Below are 24,268 nucleotides of genomic sequence, written 5' to 3'. Positions count from 1 at the left end.
GGGGGGAATCGGTGCGTCCACAGCCCAAGAGGGGGGAGTCGGTGCGTCCACAGCCCAAAAGGGAGGAGTCGGTGCGTCCACAGCCCAAAAGGGAGGAGTCGGTGCGTCCACAGCCCAAAAGGGAGGAGTCGGTGCGTCCACAGCCCAAAAGGGAGGAGTCGGTGCGTCCACAGCCCTAGGACCCAAGCTGCCAGCAGAGGAAGAATGCCTGCTGGTTCCACCTCCACCAGCAGAGGAAGAATGCCTGCTGTCCCCATGTCCACCAGCAGACGGAAAATGCCTGCTGCCCCCATCTCCACCAGCAGAGGAATAATGCCTGCTGGTTTCCCCTACAGAGGCAGAGCCGCACCAGTCCCCTGCAAGAGAGGCAGAGCCGCACCAGTCCCCTGCAAGAGAGGGAGAGCAGCACCAGTCCCCTGCAAGAGGGGGAGACTACACGTTGCTCCCACCTCCGTCGCCAGGAGACTACACGCTGCTCCCACCTCCGTCGCCAGGAAACTACACGCTGCTCCCACCTTCGTCGCCAGGAGACTACACGCTGCTCCCACCTTCACCGGCAGGAGTTGAGCAGCCGGAGCTGCCTCTGCCTCCGCCACCTTCATCGGCAGGAGCAGAGCAGCAGGAGCTGCCTCTGCCTCCGCCACCTTCACCGGCAGGAGCAGAGCAGCAGGAGCTGCCTCTGCCTCCGCCACCTTCACCAGCAGGAGCAGAGCAGCAGGAGCTGCCTCTGCCTCCGCCACCTTCACCGGCAGGAGCAGAGCAGCAGGAGCTGCCTCTGCCTCCGCCACCTCCACCGCCTCCTCCACTAGGAGCAGAGCAGCAGGAGCTGCCTCTGCCTCTGCCACCTCCACCAGCAGAGGGTGAATACCTGCTGGTTCCACCTTCATTGTTGTGGGAGGACTGCTTGCCCCTCCCACCTCCACCAGCAGAGGGTGAATACCTGCTGGTTCCGCCTTCACCGCTGTGGGAGGACTGCTGGCCCCTCCCACCTCCACCAGCAGAGGGTGAATACCTGCTGGTTCCGACACCACCAGGAGCAGAGGATCAGGAGCTGCCTCTGCCTCCACCACCACCAGGAGCAGAGGAGCAGGAGCTGCCTCTGCCTCTGCCACCGCCCGGAGCAGAGGAGCAGGAGCTGCCTTTGCCTCCGCCACTGCCAGGAGCAGAACAGCAGGAGCTGTCTCTGCTTCCCGCACCTCCACCACAGGGAGTACGGTGGCCGGAGCCCCAGAAAGGGGAGCTACCGGCTACAAAGACAGGGGGAGAGGTCAGGAGACCACTTTCCCCAGCAGCAGTTTCGCTGCAGCAGTTCTTGTGGCCGGAGCCCCACAGGAGGGAGCTACCGGCTACGAAGAAAGGGGGAGAGGTCAGGAGACCAGCATCCCCCGCAGCAATTTCGCTGCAGGAGTGGACCAGCATGCTGTCAGCCGTGCCACTACCGGCAGGGGTGCCGACAGCATTGCCAGCCATGGGCCCACTGAAGCCTCCCTTCCCAGCCCGAGACTTTGTCCTGGACTGCTGGGTTTTTAAGGGGGGAGGTGGCCGTTGAGGCCATGTGTGCTGTGCACAAGGTGGGGTATATGTGGCAATGTGCTCTGCCCCTGTGTGCATTTCTGTGTTGTATGTTACGTGTTGTGTGTAAATGTTGGTGTATAGAGATGGCTGCACGGGATATAAATGGGTGTGTGCAGCACGTGTTATTTAAGATGTAATTGTATTTAGGCACGGGATTGCACATCACTTCACGTGCATTTAAAGTATTTAATATGTGAGCACGAGGTTGCACGTAATGAATTCACGTGCTGGGATTCAAGTGACTAATTAATTAGTAATTGAATCCCAGCACAACAGTATATATAGATGCACGTTTGACTCACTCGGGGTTGGGTGTTTGGTGAGTGGAGAACGGGAGAGAGAGAAGGAGAAAGTAAAGTAAAGTAAATTAAATTGATAGTTGTTTTCACTCACCATGTTTGTTCGTTTGTCTGTTTACTGTTTAGTCCATTTTGTTTATATATTTATTTTGGCGTAGAGTGCTGTGTCCTATTTTTGTGTTCTCTTGTTTTGTTTATTAAATGCTGAGCACAACCAAGTGCTCAGCTTCACCAACCTCGCTGTCTCTGTCTGTCTGTTTCTTCCGGGCCTGCACGTATTCACCACTTTGCCACAATCTTTCATAAAGGATTGCTGAAAAAAAAGCTTACACATATCAAACTACAAGCCTCGTTGCACTGGTGGTTTCTGAGTTCACGCAATCCTCTGGTTTGTGTGGGTGGGGGTGGAGGCTTGGGGTTCCCTGGTCAGCTTTGCTAGTAAGCGCCCCTGCTGGAGCACCCCCCCCCCACCCCCCATCCTACTTTCACCACTGCTTCCCTCTTAACACAAGGAACCTAAATCAAGTATCAGCCTGCAGGGGAGGGGGGAATTAGGGAAATTCTCTGAGCTCCAGTTTTCTGAGAGGGGAATCATTTGCAACTAATTATGCTAGCTTGTATTAATTTTATTTGCAGGTCTCATCTATTATAAGGTATGATATATAAATTCAAAATAAGGCCTCATACATTAAAGCACTATACAATTTCTACATAGGGAAAAATGGATTGGATACCAAGAGGGTTTCAAAACAAAAATGTCAAAATAGATGAGGAGAATGTTTGCTAAAGAATTATTAAAAAATCCCTTAATTTAACTATTTCTAATTTCGAGTCATGGTTATTTGTCGCCACACAAAAATAAGCAGATCTGTTGTAGAAACCTTTAAAAATACAAGATTGTAAAAATGTATTGCAATGCTTCTTGTGAATTATAAACACTGACATGAAACTTAAACACTACCAAATGCTTTACAGATTAGACAACGTTACTGAGGATGACTTTCAATTTGGATTCAAAATAGAGCATCTAGATGGTAGATAGCCTATTACCAAAGCAGAAAGTAAATATTAAGTTTTCTTCAGTTTTCTTTAGATAGCTATTCAAACTGCCCCAGCATTAGTACTTCCCTTTTTTCTATTTTTACAGTAGTTTTAATGTAAAGTTATTTTTTGATATTATTACATAATATCTTTCTACTATGTGATTTTTTTTTTTTAAATGCCTTGAGTGTTCAACAGTATTATATGAATTGCTATGAAAAAGCTAAGAAAAAACAAATGCCCTTCTGACCCAGCAGTTAATGGTTAAAACCAAAAAATTGAGAAGCTGCCCCATTTCTTTCTTTTTTTTCTATTTTAAATTGATGTATTATCACAACTGTAATATAGTAACTGTACACCATTTGGTACCCATTTTCTTTTAAGAAAAATCCAAATGCAAATGCTGTCATCAACAGGAAAAGGCAGTGCTGAATTTTGAAATGCTGGAAAACGAAAAAAACTTTCAACATAGCCTGAAAAGACAATATTATTCGAAAGTTCAGTGCTGATGCAGCCCTTTTGGTCGACTTTCACTTTCTCAATATCCTGTGATGTCAGGAGAAGCTCCCCCCTTCATTTTTCCATCCAGGATCGTTTAACTGTGACGTACCAAGACACAGATATTAGGACAAGCCTGCAGAGAGGAAACGGGGGGAGAGGTGGGGAACCCAGGATTTCAAAAGAACACAGTGAGAACATCTCTCCTCTTGTGATCAATCCAATTGCTTTTGTAATAGTTAGTGATATCATGATGCCATGGATTGATTTACATGGTCTCAATGTTCATACTGTGGAGCAAAAATGCTGTATTTTACTTCATGTTTTAAATTTATCTCTGTATACCTTGAGCACTGTCTGTCTGTACTGCTTTTAGGATAGGCAGACAGTTGGTTATTTCCAGAGACAAGGTGTAAACTCCCTTATCAGGAATATGGTGACAGTTGTATGGCTATCCCCAGACTCACTGCAGTTCCAGAGGCTATTTAACTCATTGGTGTGCTCTGTGTAACCCTTATGTAATAACTGGACCATTTCCATATGATAATCAATATCACATTTAAAAGATCTGAATTATTTTTGTGATTGATCAGATCCTCCACTCACCTGTAACTCCTGGTTCATGCACAATCACAGCCATCATAAGTGAAATAACATCAATCAACACATTGTCTATGTACATGTCTGCAGTTCACAAGCTATCCTGGCTAATTATCAAAAAATATCAAATGTGACTTTATTTTTGTGTCAAAGAACCTTGAGTGGACAACATGCTCCTCAGCCACCTGCTATCACACAACCTGTTTAAGCAAAATAAATAATACAACTCAATATCTGAGCAACAGATTTCATAACCAATTCATTATAACATGCAAGGTGCGATTTGTCACATTTTCAAAAGACAAACAACAAAACATCATTGCAAGCCTTGATGCATCTGTAGCACACAATTTAAACAGTTAAGAGAATCACTAAGCTACTTATTTATTATACTGAATCAACCGCTAAAAAATCTTTAGGAATCACACATTTGCCAAATATGCCAGCATGCAGGATAAATTATTATTTTTATGGCTACGGTATCAAAAGGCAATAACAAAAAAAAAAATTATGCTAAAACACACTCATGACAAGTGTTTGCATGGTTGCACATAACCTCACTGATAACTATACAGAGTGGAACAACAATAGAACATAATACAACACACGTATTTAACAACTTAATCTGCAGAAGCAAATTGTTGTTAATCTTGGCCTTTTTTTCCACTCTGTTCATCATGGTGACTCGTGGGTAACTTGGCGGTTAAATGTTCCAGTCTTTGGCTCTGGGGTTGTTTTAAAAAAGCTACCACGGATTTTTTGTGTCCTGTCTTCATTTTTTTTTTTTCATTAGTCTATACACTATGCAGCACTTCCGATGCTAATAAAAAATAACAGTTTGAAATACAGCAAATGAATGACATGTTAATCATGTTAATACAGTGTGCTACTGATCTTACGGTCTGAAGTGCTTAGTCAGTTTGTGCAAAAATTATGCAGCATACATTTCTAATTTTATATATGTTTACAATTTTCTTGAAGAAGCAATTGTAAACTCAAAATCTTTTATTGGGGGGAAAAATGTATCCCTCCCGGGATGACAACTGAAAGTGCCAGGGAAATCCCCCCCTCCCCGTTCAGTTCGCACCCTGATTACAAGCCTCGCCAAAGCGTTCTGGGAAATGTAAAATAAACCACAAAATAAATCTATAATTGGATTTTTAAGCACATACTAGTACCTTTAGGCTAATGACAATGGGATGATAATCCTTCATAACGTCCGCCTGAATAGACTGATAACAATTAGATCACACTGCTTAAGAACATACCTTCTAGGTTGAGCAGTTAAAAAATGTGTGTAATTCCCTTAATTGGTAATGTTTCATCATTTCAGGGGATTTTCAGATATCACAAATAGGAACTAAGCTTTGCTTATTTGTGCTTTATCTTTAAATCCACATAATTACCCTAACTTGTCCCCAAGAACCTAGATTCTAATTATAAAATGATGCTCTGTCTTTCGGGTGAGACGTAGTTGTAAGTGACTCTGCAGCTGATGCATAGTTCACACACCCTAGTCTCTGTAAGTCGCCTTGGATAAAGGCGTCTGCTAAATAAACAAATAATAATAATAATAAAATAAGGGGGTTCTATATAAAACACTCCACAAAAGACTTTTTGACAATAACCAATGGTTTAGGAAGTTGAATTAACCTAAAGCTAAGTGTACAAATGTGCATGGGACTTTAGAATTGTAATATTTTTGGCTTGATTTAATCTTTTGTTTCAGTTATTTTAAAATTGTTTAGCTAATTTTACATATAAGGGTATAAGGCATTTTTTAAATTCAAGAATAATATCCATGATAATATATGTCTTTAAAATTGTAATAAATAAATAAATAAATAAATAAATATTATTATTATTATTATTATTATTATTATTATTATTATTATTATTATTATTTTGTGGCAATTTTAATTATATTCTCATGGATATTATTCTTGAACTTAAAAACACATTATGCCTTTAAGCAAAATTAGCTAAACAATTTTAAAACAACTGAAACAAAAGATTAAATCAGCTAATTAATTTCAAAAAGCTCTACACTACGATATGCTTAATAAGACTTACTAAAACATCTTTGTAATTGTTATATTTAAATATTGAAGGTATATGTAAAATGAATGGCTGTTCATAGTGATTTATGGCAATGACATTTTAAGACCAAGTTTAAGTATAAAAAATCTAGTTTAATATAGTTCCTAGTCATTTTTTTCAACTTTTTTTTTTCATTCTGTGCCCCATCTGTGGGATGACCCATCGAAGTTATGAATACTTTTTTTAAGTTCTGAGGAATTTTGAAGGATGCAGATATGATCATTTTAAAATTTAAATTAAAATGATAATTTTAATTTTAAAATCCCACAATCTTCAACTTTAACTGGTTATTGTTGACAAAACCACAGACATAGATAAATATGAAAAAACAATCCTCATTTCATTTCATATTTACGCAAATTGGTGGACGTTGAAAACCCCTACACTGATGTGTACAAATATAAAAACTATTAATGGGTTTAGTTCTGGATACGGCATCAAAACCATGTGAAGCACAACATTAAAATTCATGGAAATTCATGCCATACAGTCGCCTCTTCTCATTCCTCAGAGTGAACACTCTCAACCGGCAACAGAACAATACTAAACTCAAGATAAAGCCTATCGTCAAAGAAGCTTATTTAATTCCATTTTATTTGTGCACTTTCCTTTATAATATTGCATTATTTACACGGTGTCTGGAAGGTGTTTCTCCAGTTTTCATGTATGCAGTTAGACATGTGTAGGTTACTGCAATAGCTGTGAGTATGTACGAGTCAGTACATGCAGATTTGTGCCATCGTAAAACGAATGAAATCATTATTAAATGTTGCCAGTGAGGGTTGGCACCAAAAACTTCCATACATTCCATTCCATTCAGTGACGTAGCCAGGATTTTGTTTCGGGAGTGGATGGATTTTTTTGATGGTTAATAACACTGGTGTAGCGAGGATTTCGGCCCCGGGGGGGTTTGGTGGTGAATCGCAAGGATTTCATTTCCTTGGTGCTGGTGATGGATTGAGATTTTTGTACATGGCTGACATTTTTTATTGCCCCACGTAGTTTGTGCAGGGGTTCAAACCCCTAAAACCACCCCCCATTATCTACACCACTGCATACATTGGTAGAATATTATAGAATATTAGCTATATCGGCTATTTCAACCACGGTCATTGAAAACCATTCAAACAGCACCCAACACTTTTAAATTATTTTAAATTAATATTTTGGGTATTGCTTGTTTAATACCCTTAAACTTGCATTGAAGTTTCAAAACCGACTATTATTTCACTAGCTTCATAATTTGATGTATCATAATAGAAAGACTAAGCAATTTTTAATATGTAAAAATCGAATCATCAAAAAAGACGTGGGAATTCCAAAAAAAAAAAAAAGGTCGGCTATATAAAGCGAGCAAAAATGTTTCCAAAGCAACTTGCTCATCGACTTTGAGGCATCAACTAGTGACGATTCAGCACACCACACTTGACAGGATGCGTTCTGCACAACGTGAGTGCACAACCAGCTTGAACTTTATGTTTTGGACAGATCTCAGTGTTTACAGGAACTTACCACTTTCTTCTTTTTTCCCCCAGATCTTCATGGTTTCGTCCTGGCGCTGCTAGTGATATCATTATCACCGTGGCTGGTTCGAGCTGCTCCTATTGTAGACTTTTCAGGAGACGATTCTTCGGGAAGTTTTAAAGACAACCAACTATCAACGAATTGGGAATCGTTAGCCGAGTGGTTGCACAGCGAAGTTTTAAAACTCAGGGACCAACAGGTTAATTTCATAGATTAATGCTACTGAGAAAAAAAAAAACATTGGGTCCTTCTTATTCTCTACCTAGCAACTGAAGGAACATTTAGACTACCTGTAAATACACGTTTTTGGCTGCAGAGGTGAAATATAACAATTGAATGTCATGTAAAACATGAAGACTTAAGTCATAGTTGATGTAGCCTAATATTAAATGTATAACATCGTGATTCATTGCCTTGACTGTTTTTTTTTCTTCTTTATTTCAGTTCCGCGATGTATTTAATTTAACTATTGATAATAGCTACTTGAGTTTGTACACAATCAAACTACCTCAGATTACAGTAGCGGATGGATGTTTATCATCTGCGTTCAAGACGGTAAAATACTTTTTTTTTTCTTTTCCAGGTTTTTCAATAGAAAAATTAATTTAAGGTATACTATAAGGTCTGACTTCAGGATTTCATGAAAAGTTGGCAAACATACCTAATGGGTTACTTTGGGAAAAAATAAAATAAAAAAATAAAAAATAATTACTTTATATGAAATCTGAAAAACATAGCCTACACAAAGTATTCTGGGTTAGAAAAAAAGAAAATTGTCTTTAAAATCATCAATAGTAAACAAACTTATTGATGGGGAAGTAGAAAAAAAAATATCATAAAAGAGAAGTAAACTCCTGTACCCTGATCTTAACAGCACTTTTATAAAATATCTCATTTTGGGAGTAATACCGTAAAACTTCTATTTACAATATCTGACCGCAGATCCGACGCGTATTGGAGACAGGCGATTATCTGAGACCCGGCAATTATTTGAAGTTTTACGGTATTATATCTACACTGCAAGCTGAAGGAATACCCTTACACCCAAATGAACAGTTCAGCAGCATCTGCAGCATTTTAAACACATTCCATTTCACACAGGAAAACTGTTTAAGAACAATCGCTATGGGGCTTCAAGAATATCTACAGTACATGGATTACGTGAAGGACTCCTATACCAGCGGGAAGGACGAAATAGAAAAAGTATGCGAAACAATACAAAATCTGTCAGCTGATGTCTTTCAAAGGGTGAGCAGGATATTCTTTTACATTTGTAACTGTGTTTGTGATTTAATCAAGGAATGACAATCTGATATACAGGAACTCTGGATAGTATTGTTTGGTAGTACTGTAACATGCCTTCTGATGCTTTCTTGCAGTTTGGTTGATGATGTGTAACGCTTTATTATTGGACACAGCCTGCGCATGCAGAGCTACAGTATGAATCGAGTTCATGATCCAGGATAAGAAGGGTAAAACGTGACTATTTTGTATTTCTTCCATAGGTGAAGAAGAATCCCCAAAGCGTCATCAAGTTAGAAATGAACACAAAGGATATCCTCTCGCACAGCAGCGACAGTGAGTGGGGTCGGGCAGTGAATGTACACGTCATTCTCAGGGAGTTCACCAATTTCATGGAGAAAACATATATCGCTATTCGCCACATCAACGAGTGAAAATCCAGAAAGATCGTATCTGTTTGAGCGTTTTAGTTCAGTGTTTAAGATGAAGAAATCTATTTAATATATTTAATAATCTGCTATTGTCAGTAGGTAATAAGTGTGTTCTTTGTCAAGAACCCCCAAAAATATTTAATACCTCTTCTGTAATAATTATTTATTCACTCGAACAATTGAATGTATTTATTTGTTTATTTATACTGTCGTTATTAAAATATACTTAAACAATACAAGAGTGATAATATTGTTTGAAATTGTACATGTAAACTTGTTAAAAATGGCACCCTCCTGTCCTGATTGGTGGGAAAAAACCGAAACCTTTTAATATTCAACCTCACAGCTAATCAGACTGTGCTGCATAGTCAATACTGTATTTGCTGTGCTGGGTAAGTGTACTAGCATCAGGATTACAGTCTAGTTACAGTACATTAATACAGTATGTATTTTCTTGAGAAACAGGAAAATGTGGTATTACTGGTTTAAGCAGTATTTAAAAAAAAAAAAAAAACTTATTCAGAACATGGCATTTTATTTATTATTTATTTATAGATAACCAGTCACTATTTTACAGCAAAAAAAAGCAAACAGATATTCTTCATATTTAAGTATTTTTTGTATTAATATAAAGATAGACAATGGTTTATAGCCACGGGCAGAAGTTGCTAAGTGTCCACTGCAGGCAAGTTACAGTATACCTTGGGTCATATTCAGAACACATGACCGTGCAGGTAAATTCATTTCAATTACATGCATTTAAGCCTTAATGAATACCTCATTATTAAAATGTGTGTTGCTGTGCGGCATGGTAAAATGTAAGCTTTTTTAATATAGACTGTTTTAACATGTTTATTGGTGGGATATGTTGGTTATGTATTGTTGCGGTTATGGTATTTATTTGAAAAATAAGCTTGTTGTGCTAGTTACTGTGATGTGTTCTCCATGCTGTCCATCTATTAAAACCCATTGTTTTAAACAAACCCTTTGATACTGCTGGTGTTCATTTCTTTTTTAATTATGAACTGAATGACCTCAACTTCAGGCTTCACTCTTAAAATACAGTATGATGTTGCAGAACATGTGATCTCTAGCAGGAAGCAGTGGCATCTTTACATTTTCAATGCTGGCAACATCAGAAATGTCACTGATGTCAAAGTGTTGTGAGCCTGTCGTGGAGTGCTTTACACACAGGCTGCTCTAAATACTGCAAATGCTGACAGGTCACAGCTTGAGCTTACCTTTCAAAGCACCACAAGCTGACTTGAGTTCTCAGGTGCTGAAGCTGATCAGGTAGATTTGTCATAAACCACATTAGTTGAAAATGTATTAAATACAAAAGCCAACTAATTATGAAGTATGGTGCTCAGTCTTGTCTAGCCAGACAAGTCAGAAGAATGATTACTGTGCCTACTAGGGGTTGGGGAGTGATTCTCAGATTATTTATAATATAAATGAATTGTAGTTCTTTCGGCAATGCATTAATGTATACTATAGGTGTGAGATACTATTAATTAGATAGATTATGTTCGTCAGGAATGATCACTTTACAACATCCTGTACCTAGAGACAGTCTACTTCCTCTTAAATTAGAATGGAAAATAAATAAAATAAAAAAGACAAAATTCAAGTTTTTATTCAGTATATATAAAAAGAAATCCTCACAACGTGCTGTTTTGTAAAAGGTTTACTGCATTTAATGTGCAACACATAATCACAGTTGTAGAAATTCCCTTAGAGAATCTGATGGTTACATGTAAACAAATGCTGCAGCGAAGCCAATCAGTTTGCAGAGGAACACAATGGACAGAATCGAATAGTTTTTTTCCATCAAGTCTCTTCCTTTAGCAGACAACAGATACTTTGGTCTCCAAATGTCTCAACCCCAAAGCAAACTGAAAAACAAACACAAGGCAATTAATAATGAATTGACAACAATGAAGAGAAAACGGAATGGAAAAATAACTTAGTACTGACAATAAAGGACTGTTTTCTTAGAAAATATTGTAATCTTTATTTAAACAAATGAAACATCTCAGACATCAGCAAGAGTTGTGTTCAAGGAGTTTTAAAGATATTAATTTACTTTATGAAGTAATGTTAATTCAGTGGTACATGCAGGTCTTCAGAGCATTTCCTTTCCCTTTAGGCCCAAGGAAATGATGTATTTAATTATTTATTTTTGTGTGTGTGTGGACAGCCAATAATAAATTCTGATTACAGTATATGATTATTCTGATAGTACTGTAGCTTTCCGAAAGCAGTTTGAATGTGTACTTTTTTTAAATGATTGTTTTAAATTGTTTACAATGGTGTACTTTGCAGGACATCATTCTTCTAAACTACAGCAGAAACTGTGCTCTGCTTCATTAGGCATTACATCTTTCATTTATAATTAAACAAACCGTGTAAATGAGCAGCACCATACTTTTGGAATCTCCAGGAATTGTTCATCACGATTTGTGTGGATGAAGGATGGTAAGTATATTTGTGACCTTGTAAAATACTGAAGTTTTTTTTTTTTTACATTACAGTAACCATGTATTTTAAATGTGAGAACTATGAAATAATGATAATGCATATTACTGTAGGATAGACTTACTGGGATTACTTTGCTAGGTACTTGTGAATTGCATTTTTGAATGGAGAATGAAAGGATGCATTTACTTTTCAAAAGCTCCACATCCATTCCCCCCTTTTCATTTTCAGTCAGTGTACTATTTGGATTTTTTTTTTTTTTTTGCAGTGGCACTAGTTGCAGGTGCTTTTGTGATTGTGTAACTTGCTTCCACTATATATTTAGGGACTGATATACTTCTAGCATTTTCCTCTCTGATAGAAATTATGGCAACTAGTTATTTGCTGAATGCCGAAGCCAATCAGAAGTCCCAGTTTCAGAGTACAAAAACATTCTTTAAGGCAATACATTAAATAATGCATGTCGTATAATAGATGCAATAAATATTAACATTGAACTATACCTTAAAACAGTAGGCTCTGGCATCCCAGGATCAGCACCTCTCTTAAAGCCTGCAATAATAATCACAAATTATTATATATATATCACCATCATCTACATCTTCTGTATGTACATAAAGACAAACCAACTGGCACCTCCTTATATACCCGAATTCTGATCAACATGTGCTAAAGAATGTCCCAAAGTTCATCACGGTGAAATAAGCAGCTCTTCAGATACAGAATACATAAAAATGTGGCACACGTAGAAATTACGTGCAGGCACCTTGTCTACATAAAACCCCATCACTTGGTATATGCAGGAGCTAATAAAAGCAACATACCTGAATATATAATTTAAAAATTGCTAATTAGCATTCTAATGGGGATATACAAGTGCAAATAATATTGACAAAATATTAAGTTACAACAAAAAAGCTAGAGGCATGCAAAGGGTGGATACCATAAGCTACATGTTTTTCCTCAAAAGCAGTATCATCCTCATGGTAACAAAACCCAAGGTCAAGCCATACGCAATGAAATACAACATTCCCTGTGTTAGTTAGAACTTCTTACATTTCATATGGGAAGCTTGTGCTAACTACAAGCTCTATGAACTCGAACTTGAACAGGGGCTCTCATCTTCATTTCAGGGATTACATGATAAATTAGCCATGTGAAGGACCGCCAGTGTGTGCACACACATCACATATGTTACTATTTGTTTTTTTGTCCTAGTTCCAAGGGGAAATATTAGTCTACAGTGCACTGTACTGTATTTAAGTTGGACTGCAAGGACTAGAATTCCTAAATCACTACCAACTCTAGGAGGGAAGTAAAGTATGACAGAATGGACGAGTGCCTCAAATAATTTACAGGCAACTACAAGCCTGCATTATCCTGCCACCAGCAGAACAAAGATTTGAGCAGTTTCCAGTAACTACTAGGCTACATACTGTATTTTCACTTTTATGAATCAGATTAAAAAAAAAAAGTTAGTTTGCCAGGATTACAAAGCAAAACTAATATGACTCACCATGCAATCTATGAATCACAACGTGACAATTGTTTTAGGCCTGAGTTTTGGAAACAAAGTGTCCGATCCGTGTATCGTAACTCATAACTCATATTTTGATGAGAAGATTCGAATACCCAAAGGTATAATGGTGGATGACACAGTTAAATCCATTGAATACACTTTCTTAAGGTTTTGAAGATACTGATGAGCACTGATCAGGGACTGCTTAATATTACCTACCTAAGAAAGAGGTTGGTGAAGCTCTGCTGTTAACTGTATACAATCAACCAGATCACTATTCCTTGCAGGGAAAATTATACTACTGGATTGTATTTGACTACTTTACAGCACACAAGAATCACCCTGAATTGCATCAACCCCCTATATTTAGGGGTAATCCCAGGATAACCACAAACAGGGAGGTTATCCAATCCAGCGGGATTCTACAGTGCTGTAAAATGCTACAATAAATAATAACATTTGTATAGCGCCTTTCACTACAAAGTGCTTTACAGGTAAAATAAAAATAATTAACACATACTAAAACAACAACAAAGTACAAAAAAACAATAGATAAAAATTAGTCTTTAGACCAGATTTAAAAGCCACAATAGCCTCACAGTCCTTCAAATGTCTCAGCAAATCATTCCAGAGACGAGGGGCCACAGAACAAAAGGCCAGATCACCCATCGTGCAAAGCAGTGTCCTAGGCACAATTAGTTAATCAAGCATTGGCTTCTCCCTGGATAGAAGTTGATTAATCTACCTTCAGATTTATTTTCAAAAAGACAAACCTTAATATACTGTAACTGACTAACTAAATAAATACATGGGGCATACCCGCGTTAGAGTTGCGTTTCATGGACTGCACTAGAAGTTTTGAGTTGTTTTTCCTATTCCATTTACAAACCTGCAGTGTTAAAGGAGTGAAGCCATTACTTTCAGAACAGTAGAACAAGCTGGGTAAATGCATATATAATGGTTGTTTTGGGGCTTCTGTTCTGGAAATGTTCTGGTGGTTCGAAACGCCAAAATAAGAGCTGGGATTAATTGATGCACTACCATAAAGGATAATGATTTTTAAGCATACCATGAGAGAACCATGTGGGGATAATGGACTACAGAATGCCCAATTAATTATATTACGAACGTTACAGTGTTCATTCCTCGGGTAATCAGAAGTCAATATGCATTCATTATACAATACTACTGATGAAAACAAAAGCAAAGTATGTATGCGGCAAATTAAAATGATTACTTCAGAATATGTTTGTGTTTTCTCTTGCATTTCCCTCTGAAAGTCACCCGAGCTAGACTGCTCATTTATTCAAGGATACCAACAAGGGGTCTCAGTGGGTTGCAAGGACTAATACAAGCCCAACCCCCAGTGGTGTAAAGTATGATCAAATCAACCCCAGTGACATTGGCTTGAGTCAGGCAGTTTTGTTTGTACATTCACTCATTTAATGTGTACATATTCTGAGCTGATATGGTATATTTTTTAGAAAGAATAATCTGTAATAAACACTTTATTTTGAAAGAGGAATCGAGACAATACTACTGTGGGCAAACACTTTGCCACTCAAGATTCTGGTGCTGTGATGTCTCTCTGGTGGGTATATGCTAAATTCCACCTCTTCCTCAACAAGCACATTTAAAACAGAATAAAAAGTCCAGGCTATGGTAAGCTAAACTTTTCAGTTCGTAACATGACCACAGATTTTGCCTGCGGCACACAGTAATACATACTGTATTGCATAAGAGGTAGTAGTGGAATGTAAATAGAAATGAGAAATGGAAAATTCTGTAATTCTCTCGAAATTGAATAATTTGGGAGACCCTTTCCCCGATGCTAAATCAACGGCTCACTAGAAGCACACACACCCCCCCATAAAACTTTTAACCAAATCGAAACTGGTATTTCCTGATGTTGCAAACTGATGCTGCAGCATGGGCAGTTAGCTGTTTTTTTCTGTATTAAAGCTATCAATCTGCATGTATTTTCCAAAGGAATTAAATGAATATTTGGAGAAGTACCACTTTACCAGATGCAATCTATCAGACAAGTGATGAAATTCACCGCTTCCTCATTTATTTTGCAGTTCAGTTTTAGCTTAACTTTTTGTCCATAGTGCAACCCCTGTTGTGAAATATGGGGGTTGCTAAGAATTTTCTTACATCATCCATTTATGTGGCTGGATGCTGCATGCACAGTTTCCTAGATTTTTGTTTCCTTTTTAAGTGACATCATGATAGCACAAACATGACTTTTAATAATTGTATAATGTTTACTCAGAACAGCAGCCAGTTCTTCAACAAGTCTGTGATGGTTTAATACAGGTTACAAACCAGTACAAGCATATTACAAGGAAGGGCTGATAAGGCTCAAGGTATGAATGAAGTCCCTTTCTTTGCAACATTAACCGAAGTAGTCCGTTTTTAATAACATACAAGATACATGTGTAACAAAACAACATTTTATGTGGGAACTGTATTAACATTGGTGTAAAACACACTTTCATGTGTACATTCTTATTTGGAAAGCTATGCAATATGATACAATGAGGTATGTGGTGATTCAAATATAGGGAGTTGCGCTTTGTGTACTCTGGCAAATCACAACCCTTAACAGTCCAATATTTACTTTCATAATTAGTGCTTCAGGCAATCAGTAAATGTGACTTTTTTAAATGTATTTTTTAAAATCAGCTACGGGGTGGTACCGTATAGGCCCACCCCTTGTACATTAAACGACCTGAATGACATACCTGACCTGTAAAACCGGCCTAACAAGCTTGAGATACTCAACGGCTCGGCTTTCAAAATTATACAGGTAATAAAAGATGAACCATTTTTATGTATAAATCCTCTGTATTGTTTTATGTTACTACATTCAATCTGAAACGCATGACACCAGGTTTAAACACCGAATAGATAAAGCTGCTAAAACAAGCAGACCCCCAAAAAACAAAATGCCCCCTCGTACTGGTAATTTTATTTTTTTTTGTTGTTCTTTCAAACAAGCTGACAACATCAATCTTTGTACACCTCGGAGCGTATACGCGAGGTATATGTATTATTGAGCAATGTATACAACGTGGACGACACGTAACGTGCTTACTAACCCAGGTATAGAATAGTAGGGATGAAGCCCCATCGTATGGCGAACTGTCCACATTGGAAAACTTGCTGCAGCCGCTGCTTGGTCTCCTTGCTGAGTTTCGGCATGCTGATATTGTATAAAAATATACAGTAATTAACACCGTTGCTAACTTCTCGCACACACAATACACAAGGTTGACTGGTAACACGGCGACTTGCCGTAAACGAAGACTTTACGACACCAAACTAAGCTTAAAACGAAACTATAGCGCTACCTATTGGCTTGGCAGAGTAAAGCAAATAGTGACACGGGTCAGGTATAATTAGGGCTTCTGTTTGGGGGTTTTATTAATTGTATTTTTCGGTGCTTATAGCTTTTTAGTCCAGCATTTTCTGAAAAAAACGTAGCAAAACGATGGTCAATGCATTTAATAAGTTATTAGCTTATTAGGAGTTGAAAGCTCAAATTTCAGATTTTTCCATAAAATCCCTTTTGTTACTTTGTGCCGATTTTCGTCCAAATCGGAGACGTATGGTGACATTGGCTGGTTGAATCGACACGGAATGGACCACATTTTGGGCAGCAGAATAAGTCTGGAGCAACTTCAAGTCTTACACAGAAATAATGAATCCAGGATTTACATTTATCGCAATAAATCCATAACATCTTTTCTCGTTTCCTGTTCTTTGGAAGGCTGCAGCAGGCAAATCGCACACAGTCTCCCAGTTAATTCTGGAAGAACCGATCAGACGGTCTTCTGACTGGCAAAAGGCAAAATTCTAATCAAAGTACAATACTCACATCAGAAGTAACAGACTTGTCAAGCTGATGCATTATTATTATTATTTATTTCTTAGCAGACACCCTTCTCCAGGGCGACTTACAATTGTTACAAGATATCACATTATTTTTTACACATTATTTTTACATACAATTACCCATTTATACAGTTGGGTTTTTACTGGAGCAATCTAGGTAAAGTACTTTACTCAAGAGTACAGCAGCAGTGTCCCCCACCTGGGACTGAACCCACAACCCTCCAGTCAAAAGCCCATTCATGCCTCATTATGAATAAAAGAATAAGCAACAATCTCACCCCTGCCAAAATACATTATCTACCGCAAGACATTTGTTTTATATGTTGCATCGACAAAAACTGTCCGGATTTTTCTGAAATGCCTTTGTCATTTTAATTGCCTGGACATACAGTATTTGAATATTACAATCTTCATCTGCCACGATTTATGCAATATGACCCTCGGCTTTCAATTTTCTGCCAATGTCATACAGTTTCTGGCTCAGTACGACCATCTTGATCTAGTTTTTCCCTCGTTGTCGTATGTTATACAAGTCTTTTAGCTTTAAATTTCCCATTGTTTGCTCCACAAATTCCTTTATACATGCAGAGCTCACCTGTGTAAAAAAATGAATTCCTTTTAGCCTAAATATGATAATGTACAATGTTGACAGAACATAACTTGAATAAGTCTTTTAGCTTTAACAGCTACACATTTTAATGAGATTTATAAATTATCATTTAAGAATTCAAGGAAGCCAACTTAACAAGTTGGCTGGAATGTGTTAACTACGCTTTTATAAAATCTGCATAGACGTCACGTACAAAACCAAAATAATTAGAGGACTAAAACCTGGAAAATTTTACAAATTCACCTTTAGTTTAAAAAGTCTCTCAATGTCTTTTAATTGTTTGTCAGTTGGTCGTCTGTTTCGAGGATACTTATACAGCTCAGCAGAAACAGGATGGCTGTGTGTCTCACACATCTCAGAGACAAAAAGGCGTTTCTTTGCATAATCAAAAAACAGTCTGACCAACACTGGACACCTTTGTCTGAGATGGTGCTGAAAAGGTATTTGGTGTGTACCTAAAAAAAAAAAAAAAAAAGTAGAACCATCAATATCAAACTTTAAAAAGCCATTCTAAAGTAGTATATTACATACATTTATTTCATTGCCATTGTGATGTTTACTGGTACATAACTTCTCATGATAAGGTTTTAGTGCTGAATTCAGTTTTACCAATGTATTTGGAAAATTTTATTTCAAGTTTAATAAATTATTTTGTGTCAGAGGCGTTGACCTAAAAGTTGCTTGTTAAATAAGACATGCTGCTTGCATAAGGGTAGTGCTGCCATGCTGTTATTCCATCTTTAACATGTGGGATGGATCAACTTGAATTAATAACTAATCTAGCTACAGTTTTACAAGAGTGCAGTTAGTTCTAAACCAATTCATAGTACTGTCAGTGGGCAGTGGGTGGACAGACTTACTTCTAATTCTAGCGTGACCATGATGGACACAAGTGAAAGTAACATACTTCTGCACCGCATTCTTTACTAACTCCTCATTGCTGTCTTTCAACTTCTGTGATCTCTCTATATGTAAGGGATGGACCCCTGTCTCACTCCAGGCATTAATTGCTAAGTTGGCTTCCTTGAATGATGTGAAGTGTAGTCCTTTTTGTAGTCCTGGTGACACATTGTGGACTAATATTTCAGTGTCAGGTTCACTATCTTGGGTTGAGTTTTCCTGGATTTTGGTTTTGCCATAGAATAACACAATTATTTGATTATTCTTACAACAGTAACAGTAAAAGTAATATTGAACCTGTTTTCTTTTTGTTTTTCGGGGACAATAACAGTAAAATAATTCAAATGTTATACCTTTATATAGCCAGGCTAGGTTAGTGCTAGCTAGAGCTCTTTGCTTACCAGTACTATGCACCCCAAGGCCAATAAATAGGTATTTAGGCCCTACCATTTGTCTCTGTCCATAGGCTGTTGCCTGCTCCATGTTCCATGGCGAGTTACATCTGAGACAAACAAATACAAGTTGCATTATTTTATTTGATCAAGTGACACTACTTTAAAAAAATAAATAAATAAATCAGCTTCTTGCTGACTGCACACATTCCAGCCACAGGAATGAGCAAATGTGACCAACCTTGACAGATATGTAACACACCAAAGAACAACAACCCCACACAAAACAGATGACAAAAACACATCAGTATCTGGTAGCTTGGCCTGACAAATAGTCATGCACAATGCCTAGCTAGTCAATGGCGTAACACAAAATGGCGGGGCCCCCATGCAAAATATGGTGGGGGGGAGCAAGTTCATCAGTGCAGGCGAGGTGCCTCTTCTGATGCGATTTTTCAAAATGAGACACCTCCCATGCACCCATAAACTTATTGTTGCAAGTTGCAACATCCAAAACACTAGGCAAAATAGCCTCCTGGAGACCTGGGGGGAGGAGCACTTAACAGCATTGGGGGGGGGGGGGGGGGGGGGGTTAGCCATGAGAGACTAAAATATAGGCATTGATTGTAGTCTGATGGGATTGGTTTTTCTTGCAGCTCGCTACCCTAATCTGATGTGATTTCAGTTCTGTATTAGTAAATGTGCGTAAACAATATCTACATATATATTTAATGAATTCTAGTAGCTGTTCTTCCTGACACTGATGAGATCTATAGGCTGATGGTGTTTTTCTTGCAGCTCGCTACATAGAAATACTGTACATAGAAGTGAAAAGATTTCTTTCAGGGGGGGGTGTTGTATGTAAATCTCACTTGAAAGTGGAACTCCATTAGGGGTGTATACCCTAATGTCATGATACGATACATATCCTGATATCCTGATATGTATCACAATACAAGCGATGGTCCTGATGGGCTGGTTTTATGATGCATAACAAGATCAAATGATCTTTTAATGATGGACCACTTTGTTAAAAGACACAAATCCAATGAGGGAGAGGGTACTCATTGCATTTTTCTTCATTCAAGAACCACTTGATGAACTACAACAAGCTCTGTTGTGCTATTCAAGTTGTTTTTTTGATTTGTATTATAAATGCCTTCTCCCTGACCTTGGTTGTATATCAGTTTCTGAAAATGATGCTTCTAGTTTCTGCCAATGATGAGCTCTATAATCTATAATCCGACGGGGTTGGCTTTTCTTGCAGCTGGCTACCCTAATCTGATGGTTCAAGGATTTACCTGAGGCAGTAGAGAAAGTGTTCATTTTAGCCAGCGACTGCTCTACAACTGTCTTAAATGCAACTTCTAATTTATATATATATATATATATAGTTATTTAAATCTGAGTATGGGTTCTCTTTCCCAGAATAACTGCTTTACTTAGTCGTCATTTGTTCCGTTATATCACATGGATAGTAGCTATAGTTACACTGTGGCCCATGCACAAGTTAAGAATTTCAGAATCAGAAGATGTTTGGAAGAGCCTGTCTATTTCTTCATGTACATACAGTGGTTGTACTGTAGGTGTTTACCTTCTTTGATGGCTTTAATTTTATATTTGCAGCTCTGGTGAGTGGTGGATCTACAGCAGTGTGACTCTTTTATTTTCTTCTCTACGAATTTACTGGAAGAATAAACCCAGGAGTCCTGAGAATTTGTATGGGCTGCTTATGACCTGTTTGGGGGGAGTTCATTTTTCCAAAACAAGAATATGAAATACTGGGCTCTGTTCAAAAAGCTTTCTGTCGCACATTTTTCAGACACCCAGCAGGCAAGAGCTTTAACCACAGCACGAAAGAGTGAGGCACTTTTCCTGAGCATTTAGAAAGCCTCTTGATTACCCCCTCTTAGCTGTAGGGGTCAGTCTCATATCAACGTTCGCACTGCAATTTTACCTTTCCAACCAAATCCCTGACAAAAAAAATAAAGAATACCCCAGGGGATAAAACAACTTTTAAGTGTCTCTCTGTATATGTGGAATATATATATATATATATATATATATATATATATATATATATATATATATATATATATATATATATATATATATATATACACATACATATATATATATATACATACATATATATATACATACATACATACATATATATATATATATATATATATATATATATATATATATATATATATATATATATATATATATACACACATGTTTTTTACTGCTGAACCCTAGCAGTTGTGTTTATGATCTGCATGCCCATACTGTATGTCACCTTGATAATATGTGACTGTTGAAGAATGTCACACATACTACAACAGTTTTTCTGTGATTATAGAAATTGTTTTGAAAAAAAAGCCCCTCCCTTTGAAAACTAAGTACACACATTACCTGCAAATACAATCCTGTACTGAATGAACAAACTAACTAATGTGAATTGATATAGCTGTATCTGTGATCTCTGCTAAAGCAGCAGATTTCAGCTCTCTGCAGGTGACTAAATGGAGAAATCTGTGCTTGAGTGCTAATCACTTGCCTGCATGCTGCCGAGGAAGGATTTGTCATTGGCACATGAGAGCCGCTGGCTGTATCATTGCAGCTTGCTCAGCAGAGGCAGCTGCAAGGAAACAAATAAGATGCACAGCAGACCCTTGGAATAGGATTGTTATTATGTACTTTTTATCTTTTATTCTCATTTTTGCATTTGTCAATGGAAGCATTGCCATTTTACTTTTCATTTTTGTGGCTTTGGTTGTTGCATTGGTGCATTTTATGATATCATGGACATTTATCTAAAATACAAGCATCTGTCAGTCTTCTGTAAATGTTTACATTTATCTGGTGTGTTTTTATGTAGGTATGTTACTTTTTTTTACACTGCCACTCATCCAGTTGTGGTGAAACTTGGATAGGACTTTGTACAGTAAGTCACCTTGAGAAAATACTGTGTTTTGTGTGTAAATTAATACATAAAAATACAGTTTTATCAACATAAATGGCTGTACTGACACAAATACACATACATTACATTATGTATAAGATAAATAAGCAGTCATTTTTTTTTCAAACAGGAATTGAAAGAAAATAAAATATACCGTGGATGTTCTTGATTGGTTTAAAAAAAAAAAAAATAGTAAAATGTGCTCTATTGAGGTAAAGGTTTTTATGTTAGATATCAGAAAAAATAGTTAACCAGATCAAGAGTCCAATGTAAGTCATGCAAAGGCAAGTTTCCTGAGAGGTGCAAAACCATTGCAAGGGTATAAAATGTGCAAGAAACAACCACATTTGCTCTCTTTAGCACCATAAAATAACTTTAGGCCTTTGAGAAAATGTGCCTCTTCACTTGCTTAAAAATATTGTAAAACCCATGTAGTTTTGGTTACTAGACCAAAAACCAGAACCTGGGCAACCTTGACAATTCAGGCATTGTCCATTATGTATACAACATATTGGGTATTTGTTTGTAAAGTTTCATTTGGACATGTACACATTGGAAGCTAAAAAAATCTTTAGACTAGACCACCTTATTTGTGATTAACAGTGCTATGCCTTTACTGTACAGTACACAATTAACAGTAGATAAAGAACATAAAAACTAGTTAAGTTCTTTCTGGGTGGGTATTCCTCAGCTAAATCTCGCTAAAATAAAGGGGCAGCTGTGATGCCTCATCTTTAGTAATACTGTCCTGTGTAATTCATTTCTATTACTGGGAACCCCTAATTAATATTTCAAGCAATCTGATACAGTAATTAAAGTTTTTCAAAGACACCCCACAAGCAAGAGCTTTAACCACAGCACAAAAGAGCGAGGCTCCTTTCCAGAGCATTTAGAAAGCCTCTTGATTACCGCCTTTTGTCAGGTTGAGTTGTCACACTCTGGACAACAGGTTGCACGATTTATCTTTGTAAATTAGGGATGTACTGTACTATTTCTCCACCATGGTGTTCAGCCCCCAATTCACATTATAACCAGCCTGTACAAATGACATGTACTCTACCAGATTGATAACCACATATATACACACTCCTGTCACCAAATGTAATTTACTAACGTTCGAAGATAACACCAACAGTTTCTATAAACCACTATTGTGACAAAATCATAACATACTATACTGGAATCGGTCTTGCTGATCTTGCTTCTAGCTGCTGAATTAGTCCAAGACTTTGCAAGGTGTAATGGATGGCTAGCATCATCCTGCAACTACTTCTGTTGACTAGCAGGGTTTCCTATGTACGGTATCAGTGGATGCTGTATTTCAGAGCCGACTGGACTTGCACAATCTGTCTAACTCGCCACTTTATGTCTCTGTTGACGGAGACAGGTTTGTTGGCTGCTCCTGATTATGCATTAGAGCGTATTCTGTTGATGGATACCTGTGGTGTGAGAGTGGAAATGAATGGCTGAGATTTGATTGCATTGTGTCCCGGCCATATGAACACACACATTACTGAGAGAGACATTTATTTCACAGGCCTGGGAATTCCTGGGATTGATGTGTTATTTGTTTTGCTGTTGTTTGCCTGCTTTACGTCTTCGGCCTTCGTTTTCTTTTAGCTTCTCTAAGGTAGAGGAAGTACATGGTGTGCCCAGCAGTGATGAACAAGACAGATATGATGACCAGGATTCCAAAGTGCTGGGGCTGGGGCGCGGATATCACCATAATGAAGTGCATGAGGTCCATCAGGTAGTTCATGGAGCTCTGGACCCTGTTCACCCCTCGCTCTGACTCGGGTATGGTCTCCTGTAGAAGCTGGGTGACAGTCATATCAAAGGACCACAAGCCTGAGGAAGGAAAGAGGGATGGTGTCAGAGGCAATTCAGCAGCCTTGTGTGCTTAACTGCAGGTGTGGTAATGGGTTGTAGCCCCCGAATCACTGGAGACCTATTATCAGTGTAATTTAAGGAATTTTAGGGGAAGTGGTTTTTCAAACCACTTACCAACCTGTATGCACGATGAAGACAGCTAGAAAGATAAGTGCCTCTGGAGTGCAACTATGAAGGGGACCTACTGCACAAGTACTGAACCTTGAAGAAGCTACAAAAAACCAAATGAATTCACATGGTAGCAATAACTTAACTGATCATCTGCACTTTGCAAATCATCTGTATCTTATTAGCAGCT

General features: G+C 38.0%; 2 protein-coding genes and 1 pseudogene across 2 annotated transcripts; 1 reads left to right on the top strand and 2 right to left on the bottom strand.

The window, feature by feature from the left end:
* The first annotated feature begins 8,477 nt into the window (after positions 1–8,477).
* On the top strand, positions 8,478–10,270 carry LOC117399845 (interleukin-6-like). The gene is made up of 2 exons (XM_033999255.3): positions 8,478–8,885; positions 9,143–10,270. The coding sequence occupies exons 1-2, from the start codon at positions 8,763–8,765 to the stop codon at positions 9,311–9,313; spliced, it is 294 nt and encodes a 97-aa protein (XP_033855146.1). The 5' UTR covers positions 8,478–8,762; the 3' UTR covers positions 9,314–10,270.
* A 712-nt stretch (positions 10,271–10,982) lies between these two features.
* On the bottom strand, positions 10,983–16,630 carry tomm7 (translocase of outer mitochondrial membrane 7 homolog (yeast)). Its single transcript, XM_033999256.3, has 3 exons — positions 16,412–16,630; positions 12,292–12,340; positions 10,983–11,205 (listed from the first exon to the last, which is right to left on the bottom strand). The coding sequence occupies exons 1-3, from the start codon at positions 16,512–16,514 to the stop codon at positions 11,190–11,192; spliced, it is 168 nt and encodes a 55-aa protein (XP_033855147.1). The 5' UTR covers positions 16,515–16,630; the 3' UTR covers positions 10,983–11,189.
* A 7,041-nt stretch (positions 16,631–23,671) lies between these two features.
* Positions 23,672–24,268, bottom strand: part of LOC117399210 (solute carrier family 40 protein member 1-like) — a 4,014-nt pseudogene continuing 3,417 nt past the window's right edge.

The sequence above is a fragment of the Acipenser ruthenus genome, chromosome 4 (genome assembly GCF_902713425.1).
Source record: "Acipenser ruthenus chromosome 4, fAciRut3.2 maternal haplotype, whole genome shotgun sequence".
NCBI lineage: Eukaryota > Metazoa > Chordata > Actinopteri > Acipenseriformes > Acipenseridae > Acipenser > Acipenser ruthenus.
This window is presented reverse-complemented; position numbering and strand designations above follow the sequence as displayed.

Excerpts from the sequence above, each read along its gene's own strand:
- tomm7 (XM_033999256.3), bottom strand. The coding sequence starts at position 16,514 with ATGCCGAAACTCAGCAAGGAGACCAAGCAGCGGCTGCAGCAAGTTTTC. Across the intron at positions 12,341-16,411 it reads CCCTACTATTCTATACCTGG|GCTTTAAGAGAGGTGCTGAT; the intron begins GTTAGTAAGCAC and ends TTATTATTGCAG.
- LOC117399845 (XM_033999255.3), top strand. The coding sequence starts at position 8,763 with ATGGGGCTTCAAGAATATCTACAGTACATGGATTACGTGAAGGACTCC. Across the intron at positions 8,886-9,142 it reads CAGCTGATGTCTTTCAAAGG|GTGAAGAAGAATCCCCAAAG; the intron begins GTGAGCAGGATA and ends TTTCTTCCATAG.